General features: G+C 60.8%; 1 protein-coding gene across 13 annotated transcripts in view; it reads right to left on the bottom strand.

Moving 5' to 3' along the window:
- Nucleotides 1–8,894, bottom strand: part of MEGF6 (multiple EGF like domains 6) — a 101,671-nt gene extending 92,777 nt beyond the window's left edge. For 6 of the 13 annotated variants that reach the window (XM_046661908.1, XM_046661909.1, XM_046661913.1 and 3 more), the window contains exons 1-2: nucleotides 8,555–8,891; nucleotides 2,723–2,857 (exon numbers count right to left, since the gene is read on the bottom strand). In XM_046661908.1, coding sequence (XP_046517864.1) covers nucleotides 2,723–2,857; nucleotides 8,555–8,763 — 344 coding nt within the window. In that variant the 5' untranslated portion in view covers nucleotides 8,764–8,891. Of the gene's footprint in view, nucleotides 1–2,722; nucleotides 2,858–8,554 lie in introns of all 13 variants that reach the window. The other 7 variants (XM_046661920.1, XM_046661918.1, XM_046661917.1 and 4 more) reach the window with 3 other exon arrangements.
- Nucleotides 8,895–13,590: the final 4,696 nt, after the last annotated feature.

Raw genomic sequence — 13,590 nt, 5'->3', positions numbered from 1 at the left:
ACAGCTCACATAGGACACCTCACACAGGATAGCACATGAGTTACAGCTCACATGGGATACAGCTCACGTGGGATACAGCTCACACGGGACAGCTCACATAGGACAGCTCACAGGGGACACAGCACACACAGGACACACCTCACACAGGAAACAGCTCATGTGGGACACACCTCACATGGGATACACCTCATGCCGGACACACCTCACACGGGACACAGCTCCCACAGGAAACAGTTCACACAGGCTCCCAGGCGCCACCGCAGACCTGGCTCATGGCAGGTCCACGGTCAACAGTGGCTATCAGGCTGGTGCCCGACCCTCCACCTTCTGTGGCCACCTCCAAGCCCAAGCCACAGCATGGTGGGCTCTCAGGGGGCCCTCAGGGGAGGGGTACTGTGTGTGCTCGGTGCTCCGGCCGTGACCTCCCCCCTCCCCCCTCCTCCCTCCCCGCTCTCTTCCTTTGCGTGGACCACAGCCCCAGAGGGCAGCAGGCCCCTGATGCAGCCTGGGCAGCCCCCCTGCCTGGGGTGGCCTTGCATGCTGGCGGGTTTATCGGGGAAATGCTCCTGATACACTAGGAGCAGGGGGGACATGGATGAAGGAGGGCTGGACGCTGGTCTGGCAGATGGGGAAGGGAGGGTGGGGGCTCAGGGTCAGCTTCACGGGGAAGCTGCAGCCTCTGTGGGCTGGTGAAGGATGAACAGGAGCAGGTCAGCAAGAGGTCATCCTCGGCGCCGGCCACAGCCTAGACAGCTGTTGGAGGGACCCCCGGACGAGGCATTTGGGAACCTCCCACGGCCGGCTCGGTGGGCTCAGTCATGGGCGTCATGGGAGGGAATACGACACGTTAACGGTGCCCAGGGCCCTCCAGAAGGGAAGTGAGGCTGGGTCCTCCCAAACACTGGGTGCTGGGTCCAGGAGACCCCACAGGCCACCTGACCGCCCGTGGGCACAGAGGTGGCGAGACGGCTCCCACTCACCTTGAGCGAAGGGGTACCTCGGCTATGTCCCTGAGCCGGGCAGACCAGACGGCTACCCGTCCACCCAGCTGCCCCCAGCCCCGCCAGTGAAGCAAACTGCCCCCGCCAATCCCCGAGTGGGACCACCGTGTTTTGGGGAGGGAGGCTCCCAGGCCCCTCGAGCCGGGCCATGCGAGGAGAGGATCCCCGAACCCACTTTGTGCACAGGCCCCTCCTGAGCCTTCCCAGGAGACCCTGACACAGAGGACAGACCCCCAGGCACGCAGCATGGCAGAGAGCCTGTGGCCCTGCCCGCACATGGCCGGGCAGCATGGCCCCCTGACAGTTGGACTCGCCCTGCCAGATACCCCGCCAGGACGCTGCAGGCACTCCGCCACTTTGGAAATCCTACTCCCGCCCTGCCCAGGCCAGCCTGGAGACTGGCGACGAGAATTGCCTGACCACCACCACGGGGGTTTCCCCAGTGCAGCCACCACCACACTCGCCAGTCCTGGGTCCACAGGGCTTCTAGCTGCTTCCAAAGCAGTACCCTTTCACCAGGAGCTGCGGAGGAGGATGCAAAGGACGGGACCTGAGTCCCGTTTTGTAAACACACACACATCCTCGAGAGCGTGGAGGCTGGAGGACAGGCTGCAGCATGTGCCTCTGGGGGAAGCATGAGAGAGCTTTCTTCTTTTTGCCCAGGTGTCTCCACCTCAGCTTCCGGACATTCGGGGGGCCCTTCACGTCTGCAGGGCCAGCCTGCGTGCCCAGGAACTCGAGCACTCCTTCTCTGGCTCCAGCAGCCTGTCCTCCCAGCTACCCTACACAACCCAAACTCTCCAGACACTCTAGGGTCCTCGGGGTCAAGGACCACCATTAGAGCTCCGCTGCACCTTCTCTCCCATGAACACGTATGTATCGTACAGCAAACCCACGTTCAAAATGAAAGCTACACCCCCCATGGGGCAAACCAGCCGCCCTGGGGCTCCCGGGTCAGACACAGCAGGTTCACGCCCCACACAGACAACACCACGCAGGCAACTTCCCAAAGACCTCGCCGAGGTGCTGGATACTACACCTATCCGAGGACACAGCCCCATATTCCCTCATCCAAACCAGAGCTGCCCCAGCTGAGCCCCCTCCACCATCCAGCTTCGCACCCAGGCAGAGTCCAGGACCCGCATCTATAAGAAGAGGAGAGGTATGCAAAGGCACACCCTGCGTTTGATTTTGAAATAAAATCTTGAGCAATAAAAGGTTTTGCACGGGCTTGGGAACGAGGCCCAGGGTGAGGCAGCAGCCATCTCCAGCCAGGGACTCAGCAGGCTGGGCGCCCATGTCTCACCTGCTTGAGTGACCAGCACCCTCCCTGCAGGGCCCCAGTCGACCCCATGGGGTCCTCCCCCGCAGAGACTCCCTTTCCGAAGGGTATTCCTTCTCCCCAAAGGGTCTCCACCTCCCCCACAGGGCCCCCAATCCCCCTCAGAGCCCCTCCTCCCTGCAGAGTGCCCCCCAGCCCACCAAGGCCCGGGTGCCCGCGCAGCAGGAATGCTACAGTCTGGGAATTGGCACTGTGGCAGCCTCACCCCAAGGGGCCTGTGAGAGGCCTTGACCTCAGATGAGGGGTTCAGGGGGCTGCAGGTGGCCCTGAGACCAGGACAGCCCCCGCCCTGGCCACCTCGCTCCTGGGTAGTCAATGCTGCTCTTGGTGTGAGCAGTGACCCCACTCCCATGAGGGACCTCGGGACCCCAGCACATACCTCCGCTCGTGGCCAACACACCACACCTGCCGCCCACAGCCCGGCTTCCACACGGGCACTGTTTGGCTGAAGGCCCGCACACAGGGCTGGCGGCGGCCCACCAGGGTCAGCTCCTGCTCAGCACACACGTGGGGCCTGGGACAGAGGACAGACAGTCAGCACCCCGACTACCAACAGCTGGCAGGCAGCAGTCCCCCTGCATGCCTGCTCTCAAGTGTCCAGTCATCCTGAGCGGGGTCCAGACCCCAGGCCAGTCCCCACGGCAGGATGCCCAGCCAGATGCCCACCCCAGGCCTGCACGGGGGCTCAAAAGGAAAAGGAACAATGACCACAGGGCCACATCTGAGCATTCCCCCACGCATGGGCCACATGCTGCCCATAGCATCGCTCCAATCCTCCCAAGACCCTGACTGGTTGATACCACTGCCCCCTTGAAAAGGGAACTGGGGGTCAGCGGGAACAGCAACAACGTTGACCCTGAGTCTGTCTGACGGCACTCCTAGGTTCTCTCTGCCCCACCATCCCGGCCTCAGAGATGTCCCCCGAGCTGGGCATGCTGGGGCATGCAGCTAAGTGGGAGCTTGCTCCTGGCAGGACAAGCAGAGCAGCAAGGTGTGGAAGAGACGGGAGTATCCAGGCAGCGTGGAGTGGGGGCATGCGGGGCAGGGGCACTGCCGGCTCCCAGTGACCACCATCCCTGCAACTTCAGGGGTTCCCCAGCCCTCCTGAGCCCCGACAGGTGAACGTGTGGACAACGAACATGCCCGCTCGGGAAGGAAGTGGTGGTGAGTGGGACAATGAAGAAGGGGCCCACCCTGCTCCGGAAGGTGAGGGGAGAGGTGTCCTGGAGACAGGCCAAGCAAGATGTCCAGAGCTCGGCCCGCCCCTCGCCTGCCCTGATTCAGGGACCGGGTGGTCTCCACAGAGGCAAACTTCAGGAGAGATGGCAAGGCTTCACTGCTCCATGGGGTTTTTGAGCTGGCCAGATTCCACAGGGCCTCCGAGAAAGAGGGTCCGGCCCAGAGCAAGGCGCCTCCTCCTGCATGAGCCAAGCTCTAGGCTCGCGCCTCAGATGAGTCTGCCTTCCAAGCTGGGGGCACAGCAGGCCTGGAAAATGGGGCACAGGCCCCTCCCCAACTCCCACCTGAGGTCCCCGCTCTGCCAGGCCACATCAGCACAGCCCACAGCCCCTGTACCTAAAATCATCTGGCCTCATTTCCACCCTCCCACCCCACGCCAGGCAGGGACTTCATCATCCTGACAAGGCCCCAATGTCCATGGCTGGTCTGCTGGGCTGGCTGGTCCTCCCAGGCTCAGCACTCGGAGACTCTGGCCTGCCCTGGCCCAAGGCCGGCCACAGGCATGCACACCCACATACATGCATACACACATGCACTCACAAGCATGGGTGCACATACATGCAAGTACATGCACACAAATGCACATGCGTACATACACACACTCACACGCATGTGCGCGCACACATGTGTACACGTGTGTATACACACGTGTGTGCACGCACACACACATCCTTGCCCTCTGGCTCCAGGTGGCTCTGCCCACGGGAGGACCAGCAGGAGATGGGGGGGCGAGAGGAGAGAGAAGCTGGGTACTTGTCCTTTCTCGCTCCCCTCCTGCCACGGGTGGTTGGGCAGGGGCTGCACACCTCACCCCAGGCCACAGCACCCTTGGGTGCCCCGCCTGCAGCTGCAGCTCCCTGGATTCCAGGGAATGGGCCCTCCATGTCCTTCACCTCAGCGATGGAATTGCCTTCCCATGGCTGCCACCCGAGACACCCTCTCTGACCTCGCCCTTCGCCCAGGGAGCAGAGTGCCATGCAGTGGGGAGTCCCCAGCTGCCTCTCCTGGGAGCTCATCAGAAATGCAAATTCTCTGGGCGCCTGGACCCACTGACTCAGAAGCTGGGGAAGTGGGCATCCCACTGTAACGAGCCCTCTGGGGGATACTGAGGCACACTCATGTGTGAGATCCACTAGCCCAGCAGCTCGCAGCACGGACCCTGCTGCCAGGCGGCCTGGGCTTGGACCTCAGCTCCCATGCACATCGAGGAGACGCGCGAGCTGCAGCATGTCTCCGCACCTCGGTTCCTCGCTGGACGATGAGGACTCAGCCCTGACCTCGCAGGCTGTCGTGGGGGTTAAATGAGCCAGTTCAGAAGGTTCCTGACAGCCATGTGGGTGTGAGCTGGTATCGCTACCGATGCTGGCGCACGCGGGCAGCAAACGACTGCTTCTCTATTCAGGGAAAACAGTGCCATTTGCAAACTGAAATCAGCCCAAATGAACTGCTACAGGTGTTGCATCACTTTTGTTCCAAATTCTTTTGCCCACACCTGTGCCTCGCAAGGCAAATACCTACTCTCAGCACTCCCAGTCAAGAGTGGAAGGGAGCGGGCCTCTGAGCTTCCTGGCAGCAGGCCCCAGTCTGACCCTGAAACAGCCCCCGTGCTGTGGGTGGCCATCATGAGTGGCTCCGTCATCCTCTGAGGATGGAGGTGACACTGAGGAGAGCAGTTACAAGCTTTAGAACCAACAACCCAGGCTTGGGGCCTGCTGCGCAGTCTGAGGAAAGTCACTGGCCCTCTCTGAGCCTCTTTCAGCATCTGTAAAGAGGGTGCAATGGCAGCAAGTGCCTCTACAGCTCCTGTGCTCTTGAGATGAGACTGCATGTCTGGAACCTGGCACGGACCCTGGCTCAGAGGAAGGCCCTGTGTTTCTGGGTCCCAGGGTCCCACATGCCCTGGGATGTCACCACCATGCCCTCCTGCCAACCCCAGCTCAGCACACAGGATGCAGCACTGGGGCCTCAGGGAGGTGACGTCACAGAGCGCAGGGGTCCTTAGGGGCGCCAGGGGCTGCAGGGGGAGCTGGGGCAGTGGTCTGGCCACGGGTCAGCAGGAGGAGGGGCAGGCCATGCAGAGCTTGGAAAGTCAGGACGAGGCAGGAGACTACAAAGTGAACACAGCTCCGTCGGAGAGGGTTCATCGCAGCCACGGGGCCATCCACTCCCAGACAGAGCACGGCTCCTGGAGGCTGGCGGGCTTTGCCTAGAGCTGGGGGTGAGGGTGGGCACGACATGCATCTTTCCAGGTGGGTGTTCCAGGCCCCTGGGCTTCAGGGTGAGGCAGTTAGGCTGAGAAAACTAGGGACGGCCAACCTGGCCCAAGCAGGGATGGTCGGCTGCACACACCCCCGTGTCCAGGAGGCCGCGCTGCCAAGGAGCGTCTCCATCACGCCTGTGCTCCCGGGCTCCCGTCTGTACCCCCACAGCTGGCCTCTGAACGTGCATCCCCTGGCCTGGGTGCAGCGGGTATGTGGGGAAGCTTCTCGCTCTGGGCTTGGGTGAGCCCAGTTCCAGCCCCAGGGCCTGAGAGTGTCATGACCCCTGGGGTCCCTCCCACTAGACAACTGGACAGTAAGTGCAACATCACCACGTGTGCAGCGCCAAACACAGGGCCTGGCGTGCAGCAGCTGGCGACGCATGCGCACTATGTCCCCTTCCACCAGGAGAGGCGGGGAGGCAGGGCCCCAAAGGGGAGGCTCCCAATAGCTGCCCACGGTTCCCTGAAAGTATAATTCAGCCTTCTGACTCCTGCCTGGTGGGCAGGGGGCTTCCAAACGGCCCAAGGAAGGCTCAGCCTGGCAAATGGGGCCGTTCCAGCCCTCAGGGCCAGTGGGTCCAAGAGCTACTTCCAGGTGGGGACTTGAGCTTGGGGGACCATCTCTCCCTGGATGGGAGGGGTCGATATAACTAGCTGACTCTGAAGCACTGGCCATTTTCCTGGCGCAGCTGCCCAGAGCAGACTCCAGTCCCGGGGAAGCAGAGTCCTGGAGCGGATGTCTCCTCCGAGCTGTGCAGCCCCAGACCATGGCTGGCCAGAGCCCCACTGTGTGCACATCACCTCCCCGTCCCCAGACTCTGCTCCCACAGCCCAGCCAGCAGCCTTGGGCCAGCCCTGCATGCAGTCAGCAGTCATTCCAGACCCAGGAAGAAAGGCAAGCCATTCTTCCACGGCAGCAGAAATTCAGTTTAGAGGCATAAATAAGAGTTGGATGTTTTGAATCTGGACACATTTGGCCTATGGGAGCCAAAGAACCAGCCACTTCGTTCTCCACAACCCAGCGGAGAAACGGCTCCAGGGTCCAGCAGAAGAGCCTTCCCCTTACCTCGCTGAACCAGCGGCACCCATGGGGCAAACTGTATGTCGGGGCATGTGCCAGGTGCTTACAAGACCCGCGTGGGCAGCAGGGAGCTCAGTGGGAGTGGGGCGGTCTGAGGATAGAAGCTCCAAGTGGCTACAGCCCAGGGCCAAGAAAGAGGGACAGAGGCCCCTAGAGAGGCAGCCACCTCTGCGAGTGGGAGGTTCCCCAAGGAGGAGGAGGAGGAGCAGTGGGCGGAGCCTTGAAAGAGCCCAGGATTTGAAGAGCAGGGAGGAGGGAGGGAGAGGCGGCTTTGGGAAAAGCATGAAGCAGGGAGAGACCTCTCATGTGGCCACTAGCTGCTGGCTGGAAAGGCTTTCCCCAGCCTGGCCAGGGGCCTCCCGGAGCCCCAGGTGAGCAGGCAGACATCACAGAAACGGGCTCTGGCTCCCCTCCCGGGGCTCAGGGACGGGAGTCCAGGAAGAGCGACCAGCAGTCTGCACCGTGCACAGGGCAGGAGGCCCCCTCTTGAGAGCGGAGCACTCTGTCCTCATTGGCAGAGCAGCTGCCCACCCAGCCAGCAACCTGGAGTTCCCAGAAGCTTGGGTGTCTGGATGTCCCTGGCCAACCAGGTAAAAAGCTGGCACACTGAGCGGCCGACCGCCACCAGGATAATCCCGTCGGAGGCTGGAGATTTCCCTGGACAAACTAAGCTCCCTGGGACGGATCACAGGAAAGAGGAATGTCCGGCAGAAGTCACGTGGAGAGTAGCGACCTAGCCACTCACATTCCTGGATGCACAGGCTCCCAGAGCCTGCTCCCAGGGTGAGGGTCCTGGGGGCATGGACTGACCCCTCCCCAGCTCTGCCTGGAAGCCTGTCCTCTCCATCCTCCATGGCCAGGTGCACCAGGCCCTCCAGGAGGCCCTAACCCGGGCCAGGTCAGGGCTGCCCCCCGCCCCCCTGCAGCCCCTCGACAACCTTTCCAAGCTCTGCAGGCCCCAGGCCCAGCCCCCTGCAGAAGCACGGCCCTCCTGCTCTTCTTCCAGACTGGCTCACCACGGCACCAGTGTTCCTTTGAGGCCAACAAAGGATCGATTTGCTGTTTAAAAGAGACCGCTAAACGGCCCGTTGGGGAATCATCTTTCAAAATTAAATGCATCTCGGCTGGCTCCCTGACCCTCTCTTCCTGCCCATTCTGGTACTGAACTCCTTCTGTCTCTCAGCCCCAAAGCACACGTGTTTAACACACAAACCAACTCCCGGGCGGCCCTCTGTCTGGGCACAACCCGCCCCTGCACAGGCCCCCCAGGCCCCAGGAGACAGGCTTTGGGAGGAAGTGGGAACTGACTGCTTCCTTTCTTCCTTCTCCAAGCTGGGCTCCCTGGCCAGACCCTGCCCGGCAAGGAAGGACTCAGATTCCCTCACGTCGGGTGCAGAGCGCAGCATCTGCCTGAGTGTACAAACCCACATTGCAGACTTGAGAGAGAAGAGGAAGGGGAAGGGGAGAGGCGGGATGGCCCTGCCACGGAAGCGCCCCCAGACCCAACCCCGGAAACTTGTCTCTTAACCTCCCCCTCCCCAGTTACGGCAGAACCACTGTTCTCAGAGCTCCAGGGACAAAGCCGACCAGGGACCGGGGTCTCTCCGAGCCCTCCCGCTCCCGCTACTCACATGCTGGGCTGCAGGCGGAGCAGGGCGCTGGCGCCCGCTGGCACGGCAGGGAGGAGCAGCACCAGGGTCAGGGCCACCGCGCGCCCCGCCGCCCTCGCCTCCGGAAGGAAAGGCATCGTGCCCGCGGCCCCGCGCCGGGTCCCTCCTCCGGTCCCTAGCTCACAGGCAGCCCCGGGGGTTCGCAGAGCCGCCGCCTCCACATGCACCATGACCCCGGGGTACGCACGGGGCGCAGCCGCAGGTGTCCGCGCAGGGTCTGCAGAGCCCGAGGACGCTGCAGGTGCGGAGGGTCCGGCTTCCCGCCCGCGCCCCTGGGGCAGCGCGGAGACCTGCCCCGCGCGGGCGAGCCCTGTGCGCGCCGAGCCGCGCGCCCGAGAGGCCGGCCCGCCTTCGCCACGCCCCCGGCCGAGACCCCAGCCCTGACCCCGCCCACGGCCCGTCCCCGCCCACCACGGCCGCGCCACGCCCCCGGCCCGCCCGGCCCGCCCAGACCCCTAGCCCTAGCCCGGCGCCTCCAGTCTTCCAGTCCCCCCCAGGCCCGCTCCAGTCCTCAACCGGTCACCAGCGCCCCCAGCCCCCCCTCCCCGGGCCGGCGCATCCCCTTCTCTCTGCCCGCTCCCCTCAGGCTGCAAGTCCCAGGTCCCATGCGATCTGAGAGACCAACCCCGGAGGGACGGAGCGCCAAGGGGCACGCCCCTTACCCCCTGCAAAGGCAGTTTTCCGCGGACCCCGGACCCCAGAGGCCCGCGCTTGAGAGCAGCCCTCAGCCCTTCGTCCCTCTTAAGTACCCTGGGGAACCGGCCTCGCCTTGTCCTCCTTGCGGATGCTCCTTCCACCATCCCCTCTGGCACCCTGTCCCCTCCTGCACCCGGCGAGCCCTCCCTGTGCCTCTGAGCACTCCCACTTGGCACCTACGTTCGTGGTCACCGACCGCCCTCAGGGCATTTTTATCCCTATTCTGCTCAGAGCGTTCTTGGCCGATGGCCTGGGGTTGGGGGCACCCACCTAGTCACCTGAAGCTGTGTGGAGGGCAAGCCCCCGCCAGGCCCAGCTACAGAGGCCCACAGATGATCAGCCTCACTTGCAACGCCTTCCAGGGCCTCTTCCTTGGGACTTTCCTCCTCCAGCGCTTCGTGGGGTCTGAGTGACCTGGAAGGCTGAAGAACCCCCACCCTCACACAGAGCATTGGCTGGAGGGGCTTGGGAGGCGGAGACCCCCAGCTGTCCAGAAGCAATGGAGATACAATAGTGCCCCCCATCTACCTGAGTCCTGCACACCACCTGGAGGGTTACAGTCATCCTAATTGGGGGGGGGGGTGTCCTGTCCGGTCTGCCGGCTGCCACTGTACTGTACAGATGGGGAACCTGAGGTCAGGGGGCAGCACCCCCAAGTCACCCAGCTTGTAAACTGCAGATCTGGGAATCGAACGCAGGGTTCTGGCTGTGGGGACCTTTGCTAAACCCCCTACTCTGTTGCCTGTAAATCAGAGAAGACCACTCAAGTGCAGACAGTAGACAAATGTCCGGCAAGTCTGATTGCCCCATGGCAGGGAGGGCATCTCAGTCAGCACGGGCTGTGTAACAAACACTGCAGACCAGGAGGTTTAAACAACAGACGTTTGTTTTCTTGCTGTTCTGGAGGCGGGAAGTCCAAGATCAAGGTGCTGGTGGTGGGGTGGCTGGTGAGCCCACTTCCTGGTTTGCAGAGGGTCCAGCCCCTCCCTGTGTCCTTGCAAGGTCAGGGAGACAGAGAGAGAGCACGAGCAAGCTCTGGGGTCCCTTCCTCTTCTTATAAAGCTCCAGCCCTAGAGGATCAGGGCCTCACCCCCTGACCTCATTTAACCTTCATCACCTCCTTCAAGGCCCCTCCAAATACAGTCACATTTGGGGTTAGGGCTGCAAGATGTGGATTTGGGGAGACACAGTTCAGTCCACAGCAGGGTGATTTCACTGTCTTCTGAAACCCCAAATACAGGCTGGCACCTGCTTGCTGATACCCCAAACGTGACCCTTGTGTGCCTGCTGGGCTCCCAGTCTTACTCCTCAGCCCCTCGCTGGGATCACAGCAGCAGGGCTGACCCACGCCTGGGTTCCCGGCCACACTCTCCCAGGCTCCCTGACACCTCGTCCTCCAAAGACAGGCTCTGAGTGCCCCACACTCCTGGGGTGCTGTATCCACAGTCCTGGGGTACAAGTAGGCATTTGTGAACCCCAAGAGCTTCCCAGCAGGTCCACCCATTTCTCCGTCTTTACAGCTTACCCTTCTCTTCTGGACCTGCCCGATAAGTGCGTGTTGAATGACTGAGTGAACACCTTTAAGATGTCACCAGCCTCTCCTCTGAATTCCATCCTGCCCCCAGACAGTGGAGTGAGGGTGACTCATGGTTTCATAAAATTCCCCAGTTTCTCAGAGGAAGAAGGAAAGAATTTGGGTGGATCCATGTTTGGTGGGGCCTGAAATATATAAAATTGGGGGGCCCTCTTTAAGAAAAGCAATGTAAATAAAAGTTATTTTGCTAATTGTACAAAAATACATGACCCGGTGCACACATTCCAGTCCCCCTCCTGCCCCCAACTTGGAAGGGCCCCTGAAGTACCCACCCACCCCACTGTCCAGGGCATCTAGTACAGGCACCAAGGGAACAGCCCTAAGGCAAGTGCCAGGTGGGCAGGCAGGTAGGAAAAGGGTGTGCTCTTCTTGCTGGAAGTCCCTTTGCTCGGCCACCTGCCCTTCCCCAGGAATCCACTCGGTAGGTCTGTGGCCACCCCCAGACAGAGCCGACATTCCTGGGTGTAGGTGTGGAGGAATGAATCCGCAGCACAGAGCTCCCCTCTCAAAGCAAAGCCACCCTCACGCAGGCCGTCCGGCCTCCCTGATGCTGCCCCCAGCACGCCCGCCCGTCTCCTCTGCCCAGTCTGAAACTTGAGAGGGGGGCAATGGGTAAGCATCTGATGGTTCGAATCCTACTGTGTTTTCTGCACAGATGACCAATGTGCCACAAGAGGGATGCTTAGACTTTATACGTGAAACAAGTATCCGAGCTGCACGTATGTGTTTAGTGCTCTCTCATAAGCGGATTTCACTCAAGGAAGTTTTCCTTTAGGGTCACCAAACCAAACAGATGACACACAGTAAATATCCCCTAAGAATTATCTATCTCTGTCCATTTTCGAAATAAAGGGACAGTGTGTGAGACGCTGCAGACATTTTCCTGGTCTGTACTTTCAGTTTTAATACAGTTGACGATGCTTCCAGATGATATGTTTCTAATTTTGTGTACTCAAACGTATAGTTTTGTTTTTTAGTTTAAACAGTTTTTTTTTAAAAGTATGGTTTTTCGCTCTGCTGTTTCTTCCATTGCTTAGAAATAAGCAGTTAGTGTAGACAGATCATGAATATGTTCTTTCTTCACTGACTTTTTGTATGCGTTTATTCCACGTGGGATTTACCCTGCTCTGTGCCGGAAGGCAGGACTCTCACTAGTTGTCCACTTGTGCCGGTGCCACCTGGCCAGCCTGCTTCCACCCACGTGACACGGCATCTCAACTGGACAAATTGCAAATAGGATCTGCCTGTGGGCACTTCCACTGACTCTGGCGCCACCTCCAAGTGGCTTCACCATCTGCCCTGCAGCCCGCAATGAGACAGGTGCACCATGGTCGTCCTTCCAGAAGCTGCTGCTGACAGGCGTAGGTGACTGCATGGAGCACCTCCCTGTCCCTGCTTTACGTTCCCCCGCACACGACACTAGTAATTCCCGCCCGTCATTCTTTCAAATGGACTTTGGAGTCCCTTTATGCAGTTCCTTCAAAGCTGCACTGGACATTTTGTTGGAATTGCACTAAACGTATACGTTAATGCCAGCAGAACTGACGTCTTCACAGTAATCCAACCTTGAGAAGGGCAAGAGTTATCGTGGGAAGATTCACCCTCTGGCGGGGGAGAAGAGGCTGGCAGCCCACACTGTGGGGCGCTGCCCCTGCTGTAGGGCTGGAGAAGTGAAGCCCTTGGGCCCCGCGCTGTGCTCACAAGCCTCTGTATATCCAAGGCATCAGACTCCCGTTGAGTCGAACTGGAGCTCAGGAGGGAGTGTTGCCCACCTCGGGTCTCAGGTCCCAGCCCAAATTCCCATCCCGGAAGCCTTTGCCAACCTGTAGCATGACGTCCCCCTTCCACCTTGGGATTCGCTGACTCGACTTCGCAGGTACAGACACCGTCTGCTCATCACCATCCCTTGTGTTGGTGGGTGTGTGACACCCGATGGAAGGCAACCCTCTCGGGCCAGAAAGAGAGCCCTGCTCAGCAGGCACCAGCGAGGAAGCCAGGCGTTGACAGCAGCCCCACCTCAGGCCTGGCAGACACTCACTAGCCCGCTGGTGACACCCCAGTGGCCTCTCCGGGCTCTCACGTGGAACTGGGCCTGGTGTGGAGCCTCCCCAAGCAGAGGTGGGAGAGAGCACCGTTCCCTTTCACATCAGGCAAACACAGCAAGGTGTGTGGAAAAGCATTTTTAAAAGACGCTGCTTTTCAATATTTTTGTCTCATTCTCTGCGGGAAACAATAAAGATGGCCTCTGGTCCAAAGAAAAATAACATGGGGAGGAGGGAGAGCCCCCCACAGCCGGGCTGGTCGTTTCCATACAAACGGCTTCCTCCCGCCGGCCCAGAGCCACCCGCTGCTCCTCTCCTGTGGTCCACTCGCATCCCTGGAGGGAGGGAAGACAGGGCCCCACGGAGAGGGCTCCACACAGCCTCTCAAGCTCCCGCACCCCCTTGTCCGCTGTCCAAGAGGAGAATCTCCGTCTGGGCTGAGGTTTTACAGACACTCTCCTGACAGCAAGCAGGCAAATGAAGTAGCGCCAAAGGCATTTTCAGGCCCTCGGATGAGAGGCCCGCGTGCAGGGGGTCCCAGGGGTCTGTGCTCTGTACCAGAGAGGCAGCCTCTGCCGGTGTCCACAGACAGGCCCCCCGGGGGCTGCCTGTGAATCAGCATCACTTCTGATTGGAGCCAGAGGTGGAGGAACCTCCAGACCAGC

This window comes from Equus quagga, chromosome 5 (assembly GCF_021613505.1).
Source record: "Equus quagga isolate Etosha38 chromosome 5, UCLA_HA_Equagga_1.0, whole genome shotgun sequence".
NCBI classification, from domain to species: Eukaryota; Metazoa; Chordata; class Mammalia; order Perissodactyla; family Equidae; genus Equus; species Equus quagga.
The sequence above is the reverse complement of the archived record's forward strand: the minus strand, read 5'-3'. Positions and strand labels throughout refer to the sequence as shown.